Source organism: Cebidichthys violaceus, unplaced genomic scaffold (genome assembly GCF_023349555.1).
Source record: "Cebidichthys violaceus isolate CVI_PGR_0920_01 unplaced genomic scaffold, fCebVio1.0.p SCAF_22, whole genome shotgun sequence".
In the NCBI taxonomy this organism is placed as follows: Eukaryota; Metazoa; Chordata; class Actinopteri; order Perciformes; family Stichaeidae; genus Cebidichthys; species Cebidichthys violaceus.
Window position 1 is genome coordinate 61,762 of NW_027176395.1, and position 19,879 is coordinate 81,640.

At 46.1% G+C, this 19,879-nt stretch overlaps 1 protein-coding gene across 1 annotated transcript in view; it reads right to left on the minus strand.

The window, feature by feature from the left end:
* Positions 1–19,388, minus strand: part of arhgap5 (Rho GTPase activating protein 5) — a 34,924-nt gene extending 15,536 nt beyond the window's left edge. Inside the window, exons 1-3 of the mRNA XM_068717614.1 lie at positions 19,145–19,388; positions 10,995–14,934; positions 8,991–9,144 (exon numbers count right to left, since the gene is read on the minus strand). Coding sequence (XP_068573715.1) covers positions 8,991–9,144; positions 10,995–14,822 — 3,982 coding nt within the window. The 5' untranslated portion in view covers positions 14,823–14,934; positions 19,145–19,388. The remainder of the gene's footprint in view (positions 1–8,990; positions 9,145–10,994; positions 14,935–19,144) is intronic.
* Positions 19,389–19,879: the final 491 nt, after the last annotated feature.

Sequence of the window (19,879 nt, forward strand, 5' to 3'; positions counted from 1 at the left end):
AAACCACCATTACCGTCAGATTTTTCATCTTTCCGTCGGTCCTTGAACGCATCACGTGCGAGGAACGCTTCCAACAGAAAAAAACTTAAAAATGTAATTTTTCATCAGAAACATTTTATTCTACATGTTCTCATTTTAAATCTCGCCACCAACAAACCCTTTGCTTTAAACAAATTCTGTAAAAAAAACATTAAATTCTGAGCTCCTCTGAGCAACTATGAAGCCATGATTCATTCATCTCAGACCAACAGTCATGTGACAACAATTCGGTGAATTTTTGACTGAACTGCAGGCTGCTGAGCAGAGAGGAGAGGCTGGAAGTAGAGGATGTAAATATGTGAATAGTTCAATATATATATATATATATATATATATATATATATATATATATATATATATATATATATATATATATATATATATATGGACGCTCAATTTAATTTCCCAACAATGGAAACACTTGGAAAAATTCATTTATTTTTAAATTTTTGAAAAATAATTAAACTTGCATTTTTTTCCTTGATTATGATTTATGTGATGGTAACCGAGTTATATTGCACAACTTACATTTTTCAGTTCTCTCTTCTTTCAGCCATTATTGTGCTATTTCTATAGAACTATATATATATATATATATATATATATATATATATATATATATAGCTGTGTGTGTACTATGTATTACTATGTGTATACACACTCTATATGACTGGTGGTTTAAAGGGTTAATGTCAGTAAAACAACTGTAAACTCAAATCAAACCGTGTTCATTAAAAAGACAGACCTGTTGGTCATAACTCTCCACACTGATGAACCGATGAGAAGAACATCTCTAAAGTGAAACTCGTCTCTCCGTTCTGTTCCGATGCGTTTGATCCTGTTATCGGAGGTTCTGATGAAGGAATGATTACGTCATCAGAGAAGCCGGGGGAAACTGAACTGAAGAACTGACATAAAAGTGCATTTTGAAATGATTCAAACTTTGTTAAAGACGTGTTTTATTCAGTCAAATAGCCGATGGAAGTTCTTCTGAAGAGCTGCTCTCCTCCCTCACATTATACTAAGTGCTGAGGAAGATAACAACCAACGGGACTTCCACATGCATCAACATCAAAAAGCCATTTAATTCTCTCTCTCTCTCTCTCTCTCTCTCTCTCTCTCTCTCTCTCTCTCTCTCTCTCTCTCTCTCTCAAAATACCATTTCATGTCTCTGGGGAGCAGGAAACATTTAATAAAGCTTCTCTAATCGAGTCGGGCAGCGAGGAGCTGTCTTCTTTTTCTTCTTTTTCTTCTTCTTCTTCTTCTTCTTCTTCTGTTCTGATGTGTGTAGACCGGACAAGAATCAACCCTGCCTGTGGTGCCGTCTGCATTTCGGTCGCCAAAAAATGAAATATCATAACAGCTGGGTAGTTAAGTTTTTCCATAAATACAAGATTAAAATATATGCAGCCTGAAGTGGTGCAGACGGGTGTGTGTGTGTGTGTGTGTGTGTGTGTGTGTGTGTGTGTGTGTGTGTGTGTGTGTGCGTTTAGCCATTTTTAAAAATACAAAGATGTCAGCGATTTTTGGGGGGCGAACAAAGAGGAAGAGAAGGAGAGACGCCTCGCTTACACTGCTTTGCATTTCCAGCTTCCACATATTTTATGAAGCGTTTTACCATCAACACAAATGGAGGAAGAAAGAGAAAAGCTGTTTTCCATCCGAGGAGACACACAGACGTTGTTTTATTTGTTTTAAATTAAAAAAAAGGATGTGTTTAAAAAAAAGGAGGCACTAAAAAGACGACATGGTGGGCATATTAAACGTGACGACCGTGCACCAGTGCTGCGTATTCATTCAACGGCTTTAAGAGGAATATTCAAATCAAAAGTTTGCAAGGTGGAACCATCTTTATACTTAATTTTAACGCCAAAAAGAGTCAGATAATCTGTCTTCTTCTGCCTCGACCAACACGAGAAGAACGACGTCCCCGTGTTGCATTCAAGGACGGTCGGACGATGAGACTTTGTGCGAACAAGAGACCGTCCTCACGCAACGAGTCGGAGGGTTTCTTTTGAGCGAAACTCACAGGACACTCAGTTTAGGATTTAGGCGACAAAACCACTTAGTTCGGTTTAGGAAAACACATCAGCCTCCCCGAGTCAGCTTTCGTAGTCTTTACACTCATCCGTGATTACGTTAACAACATATCTTTCAACGTATTGCCACGAATGCCGGATGAGACCAGCCTGAACCCGCTTGAGTTCTTTGAGAAGTCCTTTCTCAAAGATCTACGACTGCCGTGTGAATGTGTGGGAGTCCATCCAGAGAACGTGGGCAGGAAGCCTTTTAGAACCCTAACCCTCGCGTCACCTTCTCTACACTTACTATAAAGAAAAGGAGTCTTTTTACTTGAGCTTTCGTTTCTTCTCTGTCTCAGGAGAACTGGAGGGTTTCCTTCCCGGCGTTGAGCTTAATGCTGAAAGTGCAGAGCAGAGATTTGAGCTCCTGACCTCGTGGAGTTGGTGAAACGTCGGCCTCGTCTCAGAGCCCGATCCTCCTCCTCGCTGCTGCATTTTTGTAGAAATGTGAGGTCGGGACCCGTCACCGCGCTGCAAAGAGAGGAATCCAAGGCGGAGGCACGCTCAGTCCTTCAGAGACCAGACCAACAAATCCTCCTTTAGATCTCCACTCTCACTCATCCACTCCGACACAAATACACGAATACGAGGCCGACAACACGGCAGGAGTTATTTTTTGGTCACTCAACGCTTTGAAGTATCTCCGATCATTCAAAGAGGTTTTTATGCTCCTGACTGCTTCATATCCGGGGGGGGGGGGGGGGGGGGTGTATTTACAACTGGTGTACTGGTAAAAAAAACAACCAGAGGACATCAGGATACTTCAGCACATAACAGCCTGGATCAGACGTCCCTCCATTAACAGTTCACACGATGGTGAACCTGAGGATAAAGACTGTTAGACTGATTTACTGCAGCAGCTTTCCTCACGCTTGTTGTTTATTTATTTCTCTTCTATTTATGTTCTTGCTCTTCTGTTGCAATCGTTGATCAATAAGGTTCTATATCTCAGAGTCTCAGTGAAGGACGTCTTGTCATGCTAGATGGAGTCTCAGATATCTCACCTCCTGCACGCAGATGAACAGATCCAACACGCTGATGTTGTCGGCTGAAGAAGAATCAGATACTACGACTCTGTCGCAATAACCCGACATATGATAACAACCACGCTATTGACATAAAGCGTTGAGCTCGTCACTTATACCCCCAGCCCGTCCAATCGCAGAGGAGGAGGGGGTGGGACAGATGCGCTGAGACAAAGAGTCACATCCTACATGTCGGCGACAACAATGGAGGACAAATTAAGACTTGTGAACCGTCCTCTGATCCAGAACAAGTACTCTACCTGCTGCCCACATTTCTGCTCCAGCTCACATTGTTCTGCTCATTGCTCTTCTGTGTTCTACGCTGAAGTATTTAATTAGTTTAAAAACGTCTTTGTCCTATAAAAAGCAACAATAGACCGTATGATAGCCTAACAATAAAGCATGTGAAAAGAGCTGTGATCTAACGCATAGAAATACTAATACATCACCAACACCAAGCACAATGTTGTCTTCTTAAATTAAAGAAGAGACCTAAAGAGGTGGGACATTATGGATGTCTGTCCCCGTTAATATGTCCCCATCCCACTCAGACACAAAGATGAACCATGTCCACACATCCGGCTGCTCACTTTTAATTTAAAGCGGGCGTTTTTTTTAAGGCCACCTGTTCTTTTTCAGGAACCTTGAAGGCTTTAGTTCTTGTTTCTTAAAATTCACAACCCTTCGCAGGGTTAGCGAGGCCCTTTGGGGGGGGGGGGCCCTGTGAGTTGTGTTATAATTAGAAAGTGGTGACTGGAGCACACTAGAAAAAATAAATGATAACAAGCAGGAAACAGAACAAACATCGTCCGTATTTAATAGGCAGCATTGTATCTCAAGAGTTCACTTCCACACTCAAAACAAAACTCCTGACGCAGACGAGCTCTTAATTAGCTCGTTCCTGGAGAAACGTCACGCCGAGGTTTCACCATAAAACCTGAGGAAATTAGGACACACACACACACACACACACACACACACACACACACATCACAGCTTCACGCCTTCAGTCACATTTACAGCCACACTCACATAAAGTCACAGTTTTTCCTCACACACTCTGGAACCACAGACACCACAGACAGCCATCATCACCTCGGTGTCTCTCGGCTGACTACATGCGGTGAAACCAAAGCGAGCAGCAGGCCGGCCTCACGGCTGCTTGTGGATACGTCTACCGAATATTTGTATGTAGATTTGAAACGATTAGCTGATTAACTCCATTAGTCTACCAACAAAATATTAATCAGGAATGATTTTTAATAACAGAATAACAAAACGTCGGCGGCCTCAGCTTCTCAAACGGTTGAATTTTTAACTATTTTCTATGTTATAGACCAAGCAGTTGATTTTCTGATTATCAATACATCGTACCCCAGTTGCTAATTTTGTCCAACCAAGAGCTAAAAAACCCAAATATATCAAATAAATGAAACAAAACAGAGATTGGTGCATCTTCACATTTGAAACAGAGCTAGAGAATATTTGGCTATGAGCCGGTCCACCGTGGAGAAGATAGCGTCAACATTTTGACTCTGACCTCCAATTAAAGACAAGTGTCTGTTGTCAGATGGAGAAAACAACCCAGCAATAACACAACATCATGGTGATGTTTTAATGGTTCCCATCGGGACGGAGTCTCTCCTCCCACCACGCTCACAGGTCAGACGTTAGCAGACGTTTAGCAGATGTTTAGCAGATGTTAGTAGACGTTTAGCAGATGTTAGCAGACGTTTAGCAGATGTTAGTAGACGTTTAGCAGACGTTTAGCAGACGTTAATAGACGTTTAGCAGACATTAGCAGACGTTAGTAGACGTTTAGCAGATGTTAGTAGACGTTTAGCAGATGTTAGTAGACGTTTAGCAGACGTTTAGCAGACGTTAGCAGACGTTTAGCAGATGTTTAGCAGATGTTAGTAGACGTTTAGCAGATGTTAGCAGACGTTTAGCAGATGTTAGTAGACGTTTAGCAGATGTTAGTAGACGTTTAGCAGATGTTAGCAGACGTTTAGCAGATGTTAGCAGACGTTTAGCAGATGTTAGTAGACGTTTAGCAGACGTTTAGCAGACGTTTAGCAGACGTTAATAGACGTTTAGCAGACATTAGCAGACGTTAGTAGACGTTTAGCAGATGTTAGTAGACGTTTAGCAGATGTTAGTAGACGTTTAGCAGACGTTTAGCAGACGTTAGCAGACGTTTAGCAGATGTTTAGCAGATGTTAGTAGACGTTTAGCAGATGTTAGTAGACGTTTAGCAGATGTTAGTAGACGTTTAGCAGACGTTAGTAGACGTTTAGCAGATGTTAGTAGACGTTTAGCAGATGTTAGTAGACGTTTAGCAGATGTTAGTAGACGTTTAGCAGACGTTTAGCAGACGTTAGCAGACGTTTAGCAGACGTTAGTAGACGTTTAGCAGACGTTAGTAGACGTTTAGCAGACGTTAGTAGACGTTTAGCAGATGTTAGTAGACGTTTAGCAGACGTTAGTAGACGTTTAGCAGATGTTAGTAGACGTTTAGCAGACATTAGCAGACGTTAGTAGACGTTTAGCAGATGTTAGTAGACGTTTAGTAGACGTTTAGCAGACGTTTAGCAGACGTTAGTAGACGTTTAGCAGACGTTAGTAGACGTTAGTAGACGTTTAGCAGACGTTAGCAGACGTTAGTAGACGTTTAGCAGACGTTTAGCAGACGTTAGTAGACGTTTAGCAGACGTTAGCAGACGTTTAGCAGACGTTAGTAGACGTTAGTAGACGTTAGCAGACGTTTAGCAGAAGTTAGCAGACGTTAGCAGACGTTAGTAGACGTTAGCAGACGTTTAGCAGAAGTTAGCAGACGTTAGCAGACGTTAGTAGACGTTAGCAGACGTTTAGCAGAAGTTAGTAGACGTTTAGCAGACATTAGCAGACGTTAGCAGACGTTTAGCAGATGTTTAGCAGACGTTTAGCAGACATTAGCAGACGTTAGTAGACGTTTAGCAGACATTAGCAGACGTTAGTAGACGTTTAGCAGACGTTAGTAGACGTTAGCAGACGTTTAGCAGACATTAGCAGACGTTAGTAGACGTTAGTAGACGTTCGCAGACGTTTAGCAGACATTAGCAGACGTTAGCAGACGTTTAGCAGACGTTAGTAGACGTTTAGCAGACGTTAGTAGACGTTTAGCAGACATTAGCAGACGTTAGCAGACGTTTAGCAGAAGTTAGTAGACGTTTAGCAGACGTTTAGCAGACGTTTAGCAGATGTTAGCAGACTTTAGCAGACGTTAGCAGACTTTAGCAGGGTGGATATCTGCAGACTGAAGACGTTAGCGTAACGCCAACACCCACCATCACTGAGTACATCTCACAGGAGAACCCCACCCTCTGAGCTATGGACTCAGATATGTTCTCCAGCAGATTAAAGACCTACACAAACCCGTCCTCTCACTCTGACAGAGAAACAAGCTGAAGGTCTTTTAAAAGCACCTTAAACAGAAACACCTTTTACATCTGGTGAGGAATGGAAGCTGTTAAATCCAACAGACCGTCTGGACTTAGAGGGTTTCACGGCACTAGCCATGAAATCTCCAATACACCACTGTCAGCTGGCAGGCCTCCACACACAACCACACACACAGCGCTGGGATTAATCCGAAATTTGGTTGGCAGCCACCAGCAGAGAGGGGAGGAGGGGGGGGGGGGGGCTCATGTAGATCCAGCTGAATATCAAAACATATTGGAAGGGGGATTTTCAGGACAGGAATTAACAGAACCAGAGCGGAGAAGAGAGCTCAGGCTCAGAGCGCTACCTTCAGAAACAGAAGCTCGCTCACGGGCAGAAACACTGGAGACGCTTCCTTTAATGTCCGTGGAGTACATTTGCTGCACATATGGAGGAGGGAGGAGGAGCGGTAAAGGGAGTGCGGTGATGAGACATGTGTTTTCATTCTGGTGTTGAAGGGGTTTAGATGTCGAGGGCTTGGGGGGGGGGGGGGGGGGGGACCGACCTCTAAATACCTTAAAGAGCCATTCTGTAGCTTTCACTAAGACCAAAACGGATCCTGAATTGAACACACAAATAAATAGAAACTGACCTGAATACACAGCAGAAAAAAACCTCAACAGGAAGCATTACTTCATCGGATATTTGGGAGAATCTGACTGGGGGGGAAAAGTTACTTGGAGGTCTTTCTGCACTTTTGCTTCTTAAAAAAGGCACTAAACATGTAAAAAAAAAAAAGAGTACTGGACCATGTGTTATTACATTATGCAACAAACTCATGCAATATTAAATGTGTTTAAAATATTCATTTCAGTGGTGAGAGGAGGAAAAAGTAAGAGTTTGGGTCTTTCATAGGCCAAGGGGAAGCTTTTTTTGGGGGGTTTGAATCTCACTGCAGTCATCCCTAAAGAACATTTTTATTGCACTTTCATATTTAAATAAACAGAGCGCTGCTTTCACTTCAGTCTTGTGATACATTCCCGCTCACGCACAAAATAAGACTCATTCACAGTGTGTCAAGCAAAATAAAATTGTACCAAAATTTAGGGGTTTGGGTGTCGAACTTTAACCCGTTCGGTTGTACTTAGCTCCACCCTCCTCTTGTGTCATTTCTGGTTCCAAAAACCAAGATGGCGACGGCTAAAAAAGGCCAACTAGAGGCTTCAAAACCATAAAGCATCGAGCGACGTCATGGTGACAACGTCTACTTCTTCAATACAATCTATCCCCAAAATTGAAGCCAAACACATCTCGACTGCCCCCTGGTAGTTTCAGAAGCGCTTGTTTTTGAATGGAGCAGAGCTTTCTATGAGTGGAGCCAACACATACCCAGCATGCACTGCGGCAGCCAGTTGGAGCTTCACGTGTCCAAACTGGTCCAAAGCTCGAGTCACCCAGAAAAGATCTGCTCTTCTGATGCAACCACTGCTGACTTCTGCAGTTGTCTTATTGCAGCTTCAAAAAGGAGCTGATGGGGATGATGAGCCTTGCTCGAGGGAATTTGAACTGGGGATTTGAACTTACAACCCTGAGGAGAGAGTAAGAGTATGTCTGACAGCGATTGTTGTCCATATAAATCCTCCAACCTGAGCCCAAAGCAACATATTCTAATAGCTTGTTTGTCCAATTAATAGTCCAAATCCCCCAAAATATTACCGTCACAATGAAAACAAAGAAAAGCAGCAGATCCTCACATCTGAGAAGCTGGAACCAGCTAAATGTGGCTTTAGTTTCCTGCTATCTGCTAACACGTTTTAGGCGGCTGTACTCTAAACATGTTCTTACGAGTATCTTGCCTTCTCTTGGGTTAATTAATGGATGGCACGTACTGGAGTAAATCTCTCCACTGCCGTTCCTTAATCAGTTTTTTTGATCGCGGTAATCTTTCGCCATCTTATTCCGTAATCTTTCCAGCAGTGCTCTGGCAACACATCAAATGGCGTGCCAATAAAGCTCATTGAATTCAAATTGACTTGTATCGACTGGCAGCCCGGCAGGCTGGTTGACGGACCAGACAAAACATGTTCGGTGGGTGGTATCAGATCCGAGAGTGAGTGAATCTTAGAATAATTTAGATTCACTTCCACCCCGAATCATCTCCCCATCCCGCCGTCCCTCCTCCTCCTCCTCTCGCATAATTACTCGTTTGGAAAGACATGAGAGGAATTTCCACACCAAATAACAACAACGCTTTTGCGTGTAAGAACAAACCAGCTTCACTTTGCAAGAGTTACAAAATACCAGAGAGAGCCTGGTTGCACCTGAACGCACAGGCAGGAGATAAAAGGAAAACAGACAACAAGAGAAGAAGAAGAAGAAGAGTGAGATACAAGACCAGGAGAAGAGGAAGAAAACAATGACTCACCTGTGCGCTCGATGTAGTCGACGCATTTGTCGATGAAGAGCGGGATGGGTCGGTCCGAGGTCACCAGGTTCTGCAGGGGAACCCCAAAATAGTTGCTCTCCCAGGTTCTCCTGGTGGGGGGGTACAGAGGCTTCGGGGGCTTGGAGGATTTTGGCTATAAAGTGTTGGGGGGGGGTGAGAGGGAGGGAAGAGGAGAGAGCAGAGGAGAAAGGGGGATGGAAAGGAGTAAGAAGGGAAGTAGGGAGGGAGAAATGAAGAAATGGGAATGAAGGGGAAGTAAAAAATGGAAGAAATGGGAAATTGCAAATTTAGGGACAGAATTAGAGGAAACAATCCAAAAGGGATGATGGAGGAGAGTCAAGAGTAGGTAGAGACAATAATAAAGGGATGGCAGGAAAGAAAAAGGGAGACAAGGGGGACATAAGGAAAAATAAGAAAAAGGGAGAAGCATGAAGAGATAGAAAGAAGATGGAGGAAGGAGTGAAATGAAGAAGGAATTGAGGAAAAAGACACGGGGGAGAGCAGAAATGAAGAGAGGCAGAAGATAGAGACGACGAGGAGGAAGAGGAGGAAGAAGAAGAGAAGAGGAGGAAGAGGAGGGCAGTTGGGGAATAGATCAGACAGAAAGTTGGAGAGGGAGATACCAGAGAGAGGTTCATGTGGAGGAAGATGAGAAGAAGAAAAAAAAAGACAAAACCGTTATTTAGGACTGAAGCTGGGAGGAGTAATGAGGCAGCTTTGATTTCCCACACTCCTCTGCTCATCAAAGTGTCGTCATGCCTACAGCGGTTTCGGGTACGGCGACTAAACACCTTCCATTTTGAACCTTGCGGTCGTCCTTTTTCGCTTTTCCCCTCTCTGATTATCAAAGACAGTTTGAATGTGACAACAATGCCCTGCATTCATGGCGCCCGTGTAGCGCCGGCGGCTGTTCCTATCCGGGATTTTGCAGACTATTATCTGATGCTCGCTCGCTCGCCTGCATGTGTGTGTGTGTGTGTGTGTGTGTGTGTGTGTGTGTGTGTGTGTGTGTGTGTGTGTGTGTGTGTGTGTGTGTGTGTGTGTGTGTGTGTGTGTGTGTGTGTGTTGTTGTTGTTGTTGTCCAACCGGGCACCGGGAGGCTTGACAGACCGTGCACGCTTGCGATTGCTTTTGCTTGACGCTGCAATCGCTACGCACAGTTTTGCTGTGGAGTAGTTATTTCAAGCGACTACAAACATTTTCAAATAGAAAGGGGAAATAACGAAGATCCATTGAGAGCAATGGAGGTATCGCATTGATATTTTAGATTTCATGTATATACATGAACGCTGTTTATTAGGACTGGTGTGTGTACATGCGCTGTCAGCTAATGTTTGCTTTTAACTGCATTGTTCAAAAGCTGTTCGATTTATCTTCATTTGCATCAGTGTCTTTCTACAGGAAAGTGCGATCTGAATTGCGATATTAAATGCTTGTTGCTTATATATATTTGTGTGTGTGTGTGTGTGTGTGTGTGTGTGTGTGTGTGTGTGTGTGTGTGCTCAGCAGCCTCAGACAAGCCTTTCGAGAGCTGTTGTGAAGGATAAGCGGGCATCTTATCTCAGATGCAGCCTCTGCTCTGAGATTATACACACTGTCTGTAACTGTGTGTCTTCTTCTATCAAGCTTTTTATTGGTTGTCTGGGGCCTGAAAGGTGGGGGGGGGGGGGGGCTCATAAACCATTTCAACAGTGGGTCAGATCAATCAATTATCAACTTAGTTTATTCCCACTACGAGTCCCCAGGCCTATTAAAAACAGAAGTCTGCTCACACCCACACCCACTACTGTACACAATCTCTTCTGCTCTCATTCACACTCTCTCATATTCAATGAGGCTTTCGTTCAGTGTCTTGGAGGCTAGAACATCTCTTTCTGTCTTTTGTTGCTCTATAAAAATAACTTCTGCTGTAAAAAACAGTGGATAAAATTGACCCGACATTAAATCTCTGCATACGTCAGATTCATGACGGACTAGACTCACCTTCTTGGGTTCCTTTGGCGTCTTGGGCGTCTTCTTCTTCTTCATCTTCTTGTCCTCCTGCTCCGGGTCCGAGGTGATGGCGGGGTTATCTATGCCGCCCTTCCAGGGGTCGGCGGGGGAGAGCAGCGGGTCCTCCTCGCTGCCCCGGTGGGCTCTTCCCTTTTTCTTTTTCTGCGTGGCGGGGCCCGACTCCTCCCCATCGCTGTCGGACTGGAATCGTCTTTGGTAGGCCTTCGTCTTGCTGAACAGGATTTTAGAACGATGTTTGTATTTCGACCCCCGCCGTCCGGCCTGAGACTTCCTGTCGAAGCCGTTCTCTTCCTCTCCTCCTCCGTGGAGGACATGCAACCCGCCGCCGAAGTTTTTTATTTTGACCAGGCGACTGTGCGGGTCATCGGGCACGGCGTATATGTCGTCGTTCTGGAAGCCCCTGGACCTCAGCAAGGTGTCCACGGGGTCTGCATAGTTGTCCGACGCGTCCACGTCCTCGCCGTGCGCCATCGGGCCGCGCTGCATCCTGCGGTTGCTCCGCATGCCAGCCTCGATGGTTTTGAGCAGGTTGGGGTCTAGCTTTTTGACATTAGGTTTGGGGAGCAGTGGTTTGGGCCGGACAGGTGGAGGCACTTTGTGGTTGCGTTCATGGTCTCCCACAGGCGTGCTATGGACCGGGTACTCGTTGCCCTCTAGGTCTATGCGGTACTTGGCCCGCTCGCTGGGTGTGGGGAGAAGCTGCACGTCGTCGCCTATTGGACTGTACGGTGGGGGGGCCTCGTTATCGTCATCGGATTCCAGGTAATAGGTGTTGTAGGCCGGGGAGTGGCTATGGGGCGAGGTAGGGAAGACGTCTTCACTGGCACCGGTGGTGCACTCGCGTGACGAGCTGTCAAACAGGAAGGAGCTCTCAATGTTCGGCTTTTTCTCCAGCACCTCGTTGAAAAAGGGCGTGAAAACCTCCGTCTGCCGATGATACTGCGACAGCGAGTAGAGTGCCGTAAACTTGGCGGCGATCTCTGTGGCAATGTGCTCCCCCTCCGTCATCAACTCCTTGATGGCATCATTCTCAAAGAAGTCTGCCTGGCTGTCTGTAATGGCCACCATCTGGACGGGGATCACGTCCTGGACTTCGGCCAAGAAGGCCCGCAGGGTCGCCATAGAAGCCTTGCGCTTGGCAGAGTAGACCAAAATGTATCCGTGCACCAGCTCGTCTTTGCGGACGCCGATAGCAGTGTGGTAGGAGAGGACGGTGACCTGGATCCTCCTCCTGCTGTCCCCGATGATCTTGTCCAGTATCAGCGTGTTGCTCTGGCCCGGCTGACCCGCGCTACAGCAATGCGAGTCCAGGAAAGGCGAGAGGATGAGGTCGACGCTGAAAGGATCCCAGCACATGGCGCACATGACTATCCTGAGGTCCGTCTCTGACATGTCTTTGATAGAGGGCAGTGGGGCCAAGACGTCAAAGTTATGCTTTAGCCCATCCAGCGCTGCGCGGAGACCCTGCTTAATTTGGAACTCTGTGAATTTACGTGGAAAGGCCCCGGAGGGGATGTCGACAAAGGTGCACTGCAACTTGTTTGCCAGCTGTTGGCCCTGGTGCCTCAGGATGGGTATGTTTTTGCACACACTGTCCCTCTGATTCGCCAGGATTAGAATGAAAGGTAGCGGCTGAGCGAACCTATCTCTCCGACTCTGCGCCATCTCCGCTCTGATCCTGCCTATGCAATCTCCGATACAGTTGAGGGACTCGATGGAGTTGAAAACGCAAAAGCAGCCATGTGGCTTGAAGGTGGTGACCCACGTGTGGCTGAAGAGCAGCGTGGAATTGACGTCCACGGCCAGAAGCTCCAGTTCGTAAATTTTACCGTCCAGGGTGTACTCGTCGTCCGTGGACTGAGCTCGGATCTCATTGGCTAGTTCCTGTGAGAGACCCTCCCTTCCCAGGAGGCAGAGGTTGATCTTATCGATGTTGGCACTGTTATAGTAGAGATTAGAGCGCCCGTGGTCGAGCTGCACCAGCCTGTTTGCTAAAACCTGCTCCACTTTCAGATCCACACAGTTCTGCCCACTCAGGCATGTCTCCTTCGTGGGATGGTAAACAAACCCAATGTGTTTGAGGAGGAGCGACTCTCTATCTGGGGCAAGTTTCTGCAGTGCTCTGTATCTTGGCTCCTCGTTCAGCACACTGTGAATTTCGCTCATCTTGTCACAGCTGGGGGTGGCATTCAGATCCAAGTCGTAGAATAGCTCGGCGTGCTCAAAAAGCATTTCCTGAAAATCCTCTTTGGCCCTTTCAACTATTTCCTGCTGGTGTCTACAGTAAACATCCCTCCTATCTGATTCTGTGATGTACTTGTAGGCCTCGTCCTCCATGACAAAGCACATGACTTCCTCCCAAGGCTGCCCTGCGCTGATAAAGTGAACCCTATCCAGCGTCTTCTTGAACCGCTCCTTCATCTCCACCCTTCTCTTCTCGGAGAGCAAGTGCTGGACGTGGTTGTGGTAAATCCTCTCGCCGTCGAGCGTGTCGAGGAGGTCGAAGGGTATCCTGCGGTCACTCATGGCGATGTGGTCCGTCTCGTCCCACGGCGTCTGTTCCAGGACCACGAACCAGTACTGGAAATCAGGCCGGTTCCGGATCACACTCTGCGCCTCGGGCCAGGAGAGGTGTTCGACCTCGTCCAGGTTATTGAGGAGGTTGTTAAGGGTTTTTGGTAGTGTTGTCAGGTACTCTTCCCTCCGCCTCTTGATGTGCTCCTGCTTCAGTTGTGCAATGTGCTTTGTGAACATGTTGCGGGCTTTCTTGGAGCCCTCCAAGGTGATGAACTCGTCATAGTCAGGCTGGCCCTTCATATTATTGATCACCGTTTTCCACGTGATGTGGTAATCCCTAACGGTGTGCACTATCAATTTCTCAAATCTATCCGTTACTGAGGCGACAAGCTGCCGTTGCACTTTATATGCCTCCAGGTATGGCACAGTTTTTGGCTTCCCCCTGGTTTTGTCCAGCTGCTGGATGAGGGCGTTGAAGCACACCTCTGCGTTGACGTTGGAGCGCGCCGACGTCTCGATTAGCAAAAGGTTCTTCTTGCTGGCAACGAAGGCTTGCAGGTCCCTCAGGTGCTGGTCCACACACTCGTCACATTTCGTGGCAGCAACGACAATGGGCTTCTTTGACTTGACAATTTGGGAGTAGATGCTGTTGACGAACTTCATTTGGTCGTCGAACTTCCTATTGCAACCCTTGCTAACATCGATACAGAGCAAAAAGCCGTCGATGTTCAGCTTCCCGTCGGGCATCTGCTTCTGGTCAAAGTCCTGCTCCAAGCCCAGCTGGTCCGTGCAGATGTACATAAGCTTCTCCGCCGACTGGAGCTTGGTGGCCGCCGCCCGTTTGGTGTACGGCTGCAGGTTCGTACTCCGATGCGGAAGAAACGTCTGGTCATCGATGAACTCCGTTTGTTCGATGACTTGTATTTTACAGTCCAACCCGTCGTCCCCTCGGTGGGACACCTCCCCCCAATACAGGAAGTGGTCATTGTTAACCACACGCCCCCCAAAGTCTATTGTGCTCAGCACCGAGGTGTGCTCCGAGTAGTAGCCGTCGGCATTGGGGCGAAGATACCGGTTGCATAGGCAGGACTTGCCGACGCCACAATTTCCCTTCTCTTTCTCCGTCCCCGAGAGGCCAACCACGCTGACGGCGAACGACGGGGGCCGCGCATCCTTGTTCTTGGCCATTATATCCCCCCGCTCATCGCTAACTTGGTCACTTCCAGGAAAAGGGGTCAAGATATCATTCCAGTTCTGCTCGTCAGTGGTACAGAGGCACATTCATCCCGATTGTCCCTTGGTAGTGGCGAATCCCCCTCCGACTCCCTCAGCTTCTACCCTGGGTCTTCTTTAAGCTGGGATGGAACAGCCGGCTTCTCCTTTTATCACCTGCCTGCAAGACATGGAATTTACAATTAGGAAGAGATAAAGGCAACACAAACAAAAACATATTGGCACCGACTCGTCCTCAGAGCACTTCAGTCTGCTTATCACAAATAATATAATTAGCTTTTGTTTGGCAGCATATCCCCCCCCCCCCCCCGGGACATACATGTACATGTATGCATGGTGTGTGAATTTAAAACAACAAATCAGACATGTTAATCAGGCTTTACGCAGAGCTATCAGGAATGAACACAATGGTACGCATTATCACACTTGTGCAGGACAAAATAATCCCTCTTAAAACGGTAATAGCTTAATAAAAGGGTCTCGATTTGCCTTTTATGCATTAGAACAAAAACGCGCTGGTCTGAAAACACTGCAATAGGTGAGTAATTTAACAAGGTGGATGATAAAACCAGCCGAAACAGGACAATTTATATTAAATAACTGCAAGACAAAAATCGAAAGTGTGACAATAAAACCTATATGAGAGCAATTCAACCACAGGGCCGAGAAAAAGAAGCGCTTTCGACCAATTTGTGCCGAGGCAGGATAAAAACGGCATGCGACTCCAGCCCTTTGACGGCCGCTGACCTAGAAATGATTTGCTTCGCTGTGAGAATGAAACAGGAGAAAATAAATCAGTTCACAGATCCGTCATCATCATCATCGACAAGACCTACGGCCACACGATTAGAGCTAAACGTATAATCCTGATTCCCAGGACCGCCACTCTCCTAATATACACTCTACCCGACATTCCGTCTACGATTATTAATCCTAATTGGCAGTTTTTTTTTTATCCTCTGTGGAGTGAAATCATTGCGTTGCTTGCTCATGATCTATTCAACATTAACAACACGGTGAAATAAAGTGTTTCACTGTTGACAATACCGACATTCAGCAGTAACAGACCGCAGAAACTAAAACTCTGGTATCTGACGGACCGTTCCATCGTTATCGCCTCAGATCGCGACAGTCCAGCGAGCCCGAGCCCGAGCCCGTCCCTGACCCAACCGGAGGCTGATAACCGAGCGCCGCAGAGAGAATCGCAGCCACTGTTGTGTTTTACAGAGCGATGGCAATCAGCCAGTGAATTTGCCTGCGTGAGCTGGAGCCGCTCGCTGCAGCGCGGTGCGCCACGCTGAGCATGAGAAACTGCACCAGAGAAGCAATCCGGTGAGCCGACGCGACTCGAGCAACGAGGGCCCCCCCCCCCACCCGACTGTTTATGAAGGCCACGGTGATGATGTCACCTGTGTGTGTGTGTGTGTGTGTGTGGGGGGGGGGGTTGTGCAAAGAAAATTAAGACTTTTGGGAGTTCAGCAGATCTACAGGGACCTTAAGAAACAAGCAACATCGTCTAAAAGCACATAGGAGAGATCAGACAACCATTGTCCTGGTTGTGAGAGGACACGGGTGAAATGTTGAGTCAGCTCAGCTGCAGTTTGGGCCCATCCAACCAGGAGCTCCTTTAATAAGACACACCCACGATATTAGATGAAGTCATAAAGCAAACGGAGCAGCAGGTCCGTCAGGTTTACACATCTAACCACAGGCCCCTACAATGGCTGCTGCTGCTGCATGGGCCACACCTGACTGAAGCAGGAAGTCCGCGAGACGTTCACCTGAGCTCGCCAACAGGTGAAGCACTGTGCATGAGCACATGCGCACGAATGCCCGCAAGCCAGGTCTTTCCATTACCGACTGATCACAAACTAGCACAGACCATGCGACGCCTCATGATTCCTTCAGAACAGTCCTGGATCTTGTCGTTTCATTTGTAACCTCTCGCTGGCGACAGACGAAGGCCATTAATTACGACCGAAACCTATTAATGTCGTGTTGATCGACTAACCCGCCGCTTCTTACAGCCCTGCATTCCTCCCCCTGATCCCCGTCCAAACCACCGGTGTTTGAGCAGATCAGTTCACCCGAATCCAAACATCTGTTTTGCATTTCTGTCAGCCACGATCCAAGACCATCGCTCCGCTGTCGACACACGGGGTCGATACGAGACTATTGAATAAATGTTAACGTGTATGAAGAGAGGAGCTGATGTACAGTCAGCCGTATTACTGCCCAAACACCACAGCCAAAACTACACTTGTGCTGCAGTAATAGCTAAAAGTAGCCTCGTGCACCATGATTAGTCTATTCACTGGGGGGCTGTGGGGGGCTGTGGATTAAGGTATCAGTTGGCGGTCTGGCTTTAGAGATGACTAAATGCGCTTAAGCCTGAAACACAGCAGCACACGCAGCCAGGGCCGGTGGACCTTCTGAAGCAGCACCCAGCTGGGCTTTTGGTTTCTAAATAAACGTGTTTATGTTTCTCTGCAGAGAGACGGAGGTCCATCGGCTGTGAACGAGGCGCCGCGGACTCGTTACGATTCCTCCAGAACCAATTCTGACCTCGCGCACAGACGACTCTCCTCCCACAGGAAGAGACCGATCAAGACTTAAGCAGAACAATTAAAAAAAAAAGTCTGGCTCTCCGGACCAGAGAAAGACTCATTCAAACGCTACAATCATGACACCCGATTCATTCATGTGTTCTCACCATCACCCGTCACTGCTAGCTCTCTCCGGTTGCGTAACGCGGGTTTTTAAATGTCAGCTCCCTCATTGTCAGAGAAACCACAGCTGTGATCCAACACAACACAACACAACACACAGACACGACTCAAACTTTCCTAAATGTCAAAATGTATCCACAGATATTCAGAAGAGGTGAGAGCGTCTTATTACACGTGCAATAATGCACAATTCTGCTGGGAGTTAGCGGTGACATTTTCATTTAAAACTATGTGACGAAGCGCCCGGCTGGTGAAACATTGAAGAAACATTGAGAGATCTCGCCCCCCCCCCCCTCCCAGATTCAGGTCCAGACCTGAAGCCGAGTCTCACACATCTGACTTCCCATTCCTGAGGTATCGATGATGTAACGATCAGTTCACAGGCCGACTGAACGCCATCACACCTGCAGTCACTCGGAACTAAAAGCTGCATGGAGTCAATCCTTGTGTTGTGGGTTGAAACCGACACTTATATCAAAATATTCCCCACCACATTTACGCCAATGTGCATTTTTGTCCGGTTTCCTAAAGCAGTTTTCAGACTATTAATTCACATACAGCTACAACACATAAATGCTGAACATTCACTCTCACACATTATCTGAATATTACACGTTGTGCCTATGGGCAACAACACATTTATCCATGTAGAATAACACGCATAACAGCTGATAAGGAACATCCAACTCAATACTGTTAACAAGAACCTCATGAATACTGGATGCCTCTGACAATCCACGTGTTTGAGGAATGTGGCGGATTGTTTGTGATGTGTAGAGTAGACTCAGAGGACTGGAGAGAACAGGTCAAAGCCAGACTAACCCTTTAAAGAGAGTTTGGTTAAATGTCATGCAGAGCTGCAGCAGGACAAACCCACTGACCTGACTGACGAGCTAGAAAACTGGCAACCCAGCAAACTTCTAAATAGACTCGGAACAGGTTAAAAAAAACAACACATTTAAACAGTGGATAAAAAGCTAGCACCGCGTGAGGGCTCTCAACTCGGATGTCAGTCAGCGTGTCGTTAAAATGTTAATATTCTATGTGTTTCCATTTTGATCCGTCAGAATGAAACCTACTGACAAGGGTGGATAACCACGAAAAAACTCTCAAAAAAAAGAAATTAAGGAAGGTGAATTAAAGTGAATTATTGTTCCGGTTTAATGAGTTAAGTTACGGTTTAAAATTAAACCAACATACGTTTATGTTAATGCGTCAATGCACCGTAGCTAACAATCGCAACCAGAGCATTTGATACGGTATTTATTACCCCTCTCTCTCCAGGGAACAGGACGTGAAACCCGGCCTGAGAGAAGAAGAGAAAAAAAAAATCCACCTTTCCCAAAATCCCTATTAGCTAACATTAGCCTAGCATGCCCAAAAAAAAGTGGGGGTTGATGGGCAGTAACGTTAGCTAACTAGCTATAGCTTTAGCGACGCGAAACCGAGCCTACCATTTGGGAAGAAAAGCAGTTTAAATGGGGTTTAATTTAATTTGAAACGAGCCACGCTCGTGTTATTATCACGCCTCAGTTTCCTAATTTTAGGGCCCAGGTTTTCGCCTGAAAAAAAAAAAAAAAAAAAAAGGAGTGCTAGCAAAGAAAAAGCTAATGGAAGTCCCAAATACATTCCCCTACCCACCTAATAACATGGTCGCTCCCAGAATCCACATACCACGGGAAAAAAGAGGAGAAAGCATTCCCACATTTTACAGGGCAAAAAAAACAAAATGTAAATCCACAATCTGCGGCTGTTAGTGTCCGATAAGATCCGAAGTTGGGGTTCGGTTGACGGTGTAGTCCGACGGCCGGTTCGCCTGTGTTTTTAGGTGTATTTCAGTGTTGTTCAGTGTGGTATGCGCCTGTAAGCTGAAACCTCCTCCCCTCTCAGCAGCACTGCCAGGCAGTAATGGCGACTCTCTCTCTCTCTCCTCCACTCATCTCAGTCTAAGTCTATGTCGCTCTACCTCTCCATTCAGCCTCTCTCTCTCTCTCTCTCTCTCTCTCTCTCTCTCGCTCTCTCTCTCTCTCTCTCTCCCTTGATCCACACCTGTCTGTCCATTAATGCCACATATTCAAATTATGTGGCATTAAATATAAAGTAATTATATTAGTAGTAAGCTTTTTTTTATTATTTATTCTATATAAGATAACTTTATAAATCCTGAAGGAAATTATTGTGCCAGAGATTTAACAAAGATTACAACACAATAATAATAAGAAAATACAACAAAAATATAAACAATAATTCAACATAAGATTAAAAATAAGAGAAAAAAGTTGTTAAATATATATATAGAATAATACAAACTATACTTTATTATATTTATAAATTGTGCCGTACTTTGCCCGTACATTATTTTAAATTATTTCAAAG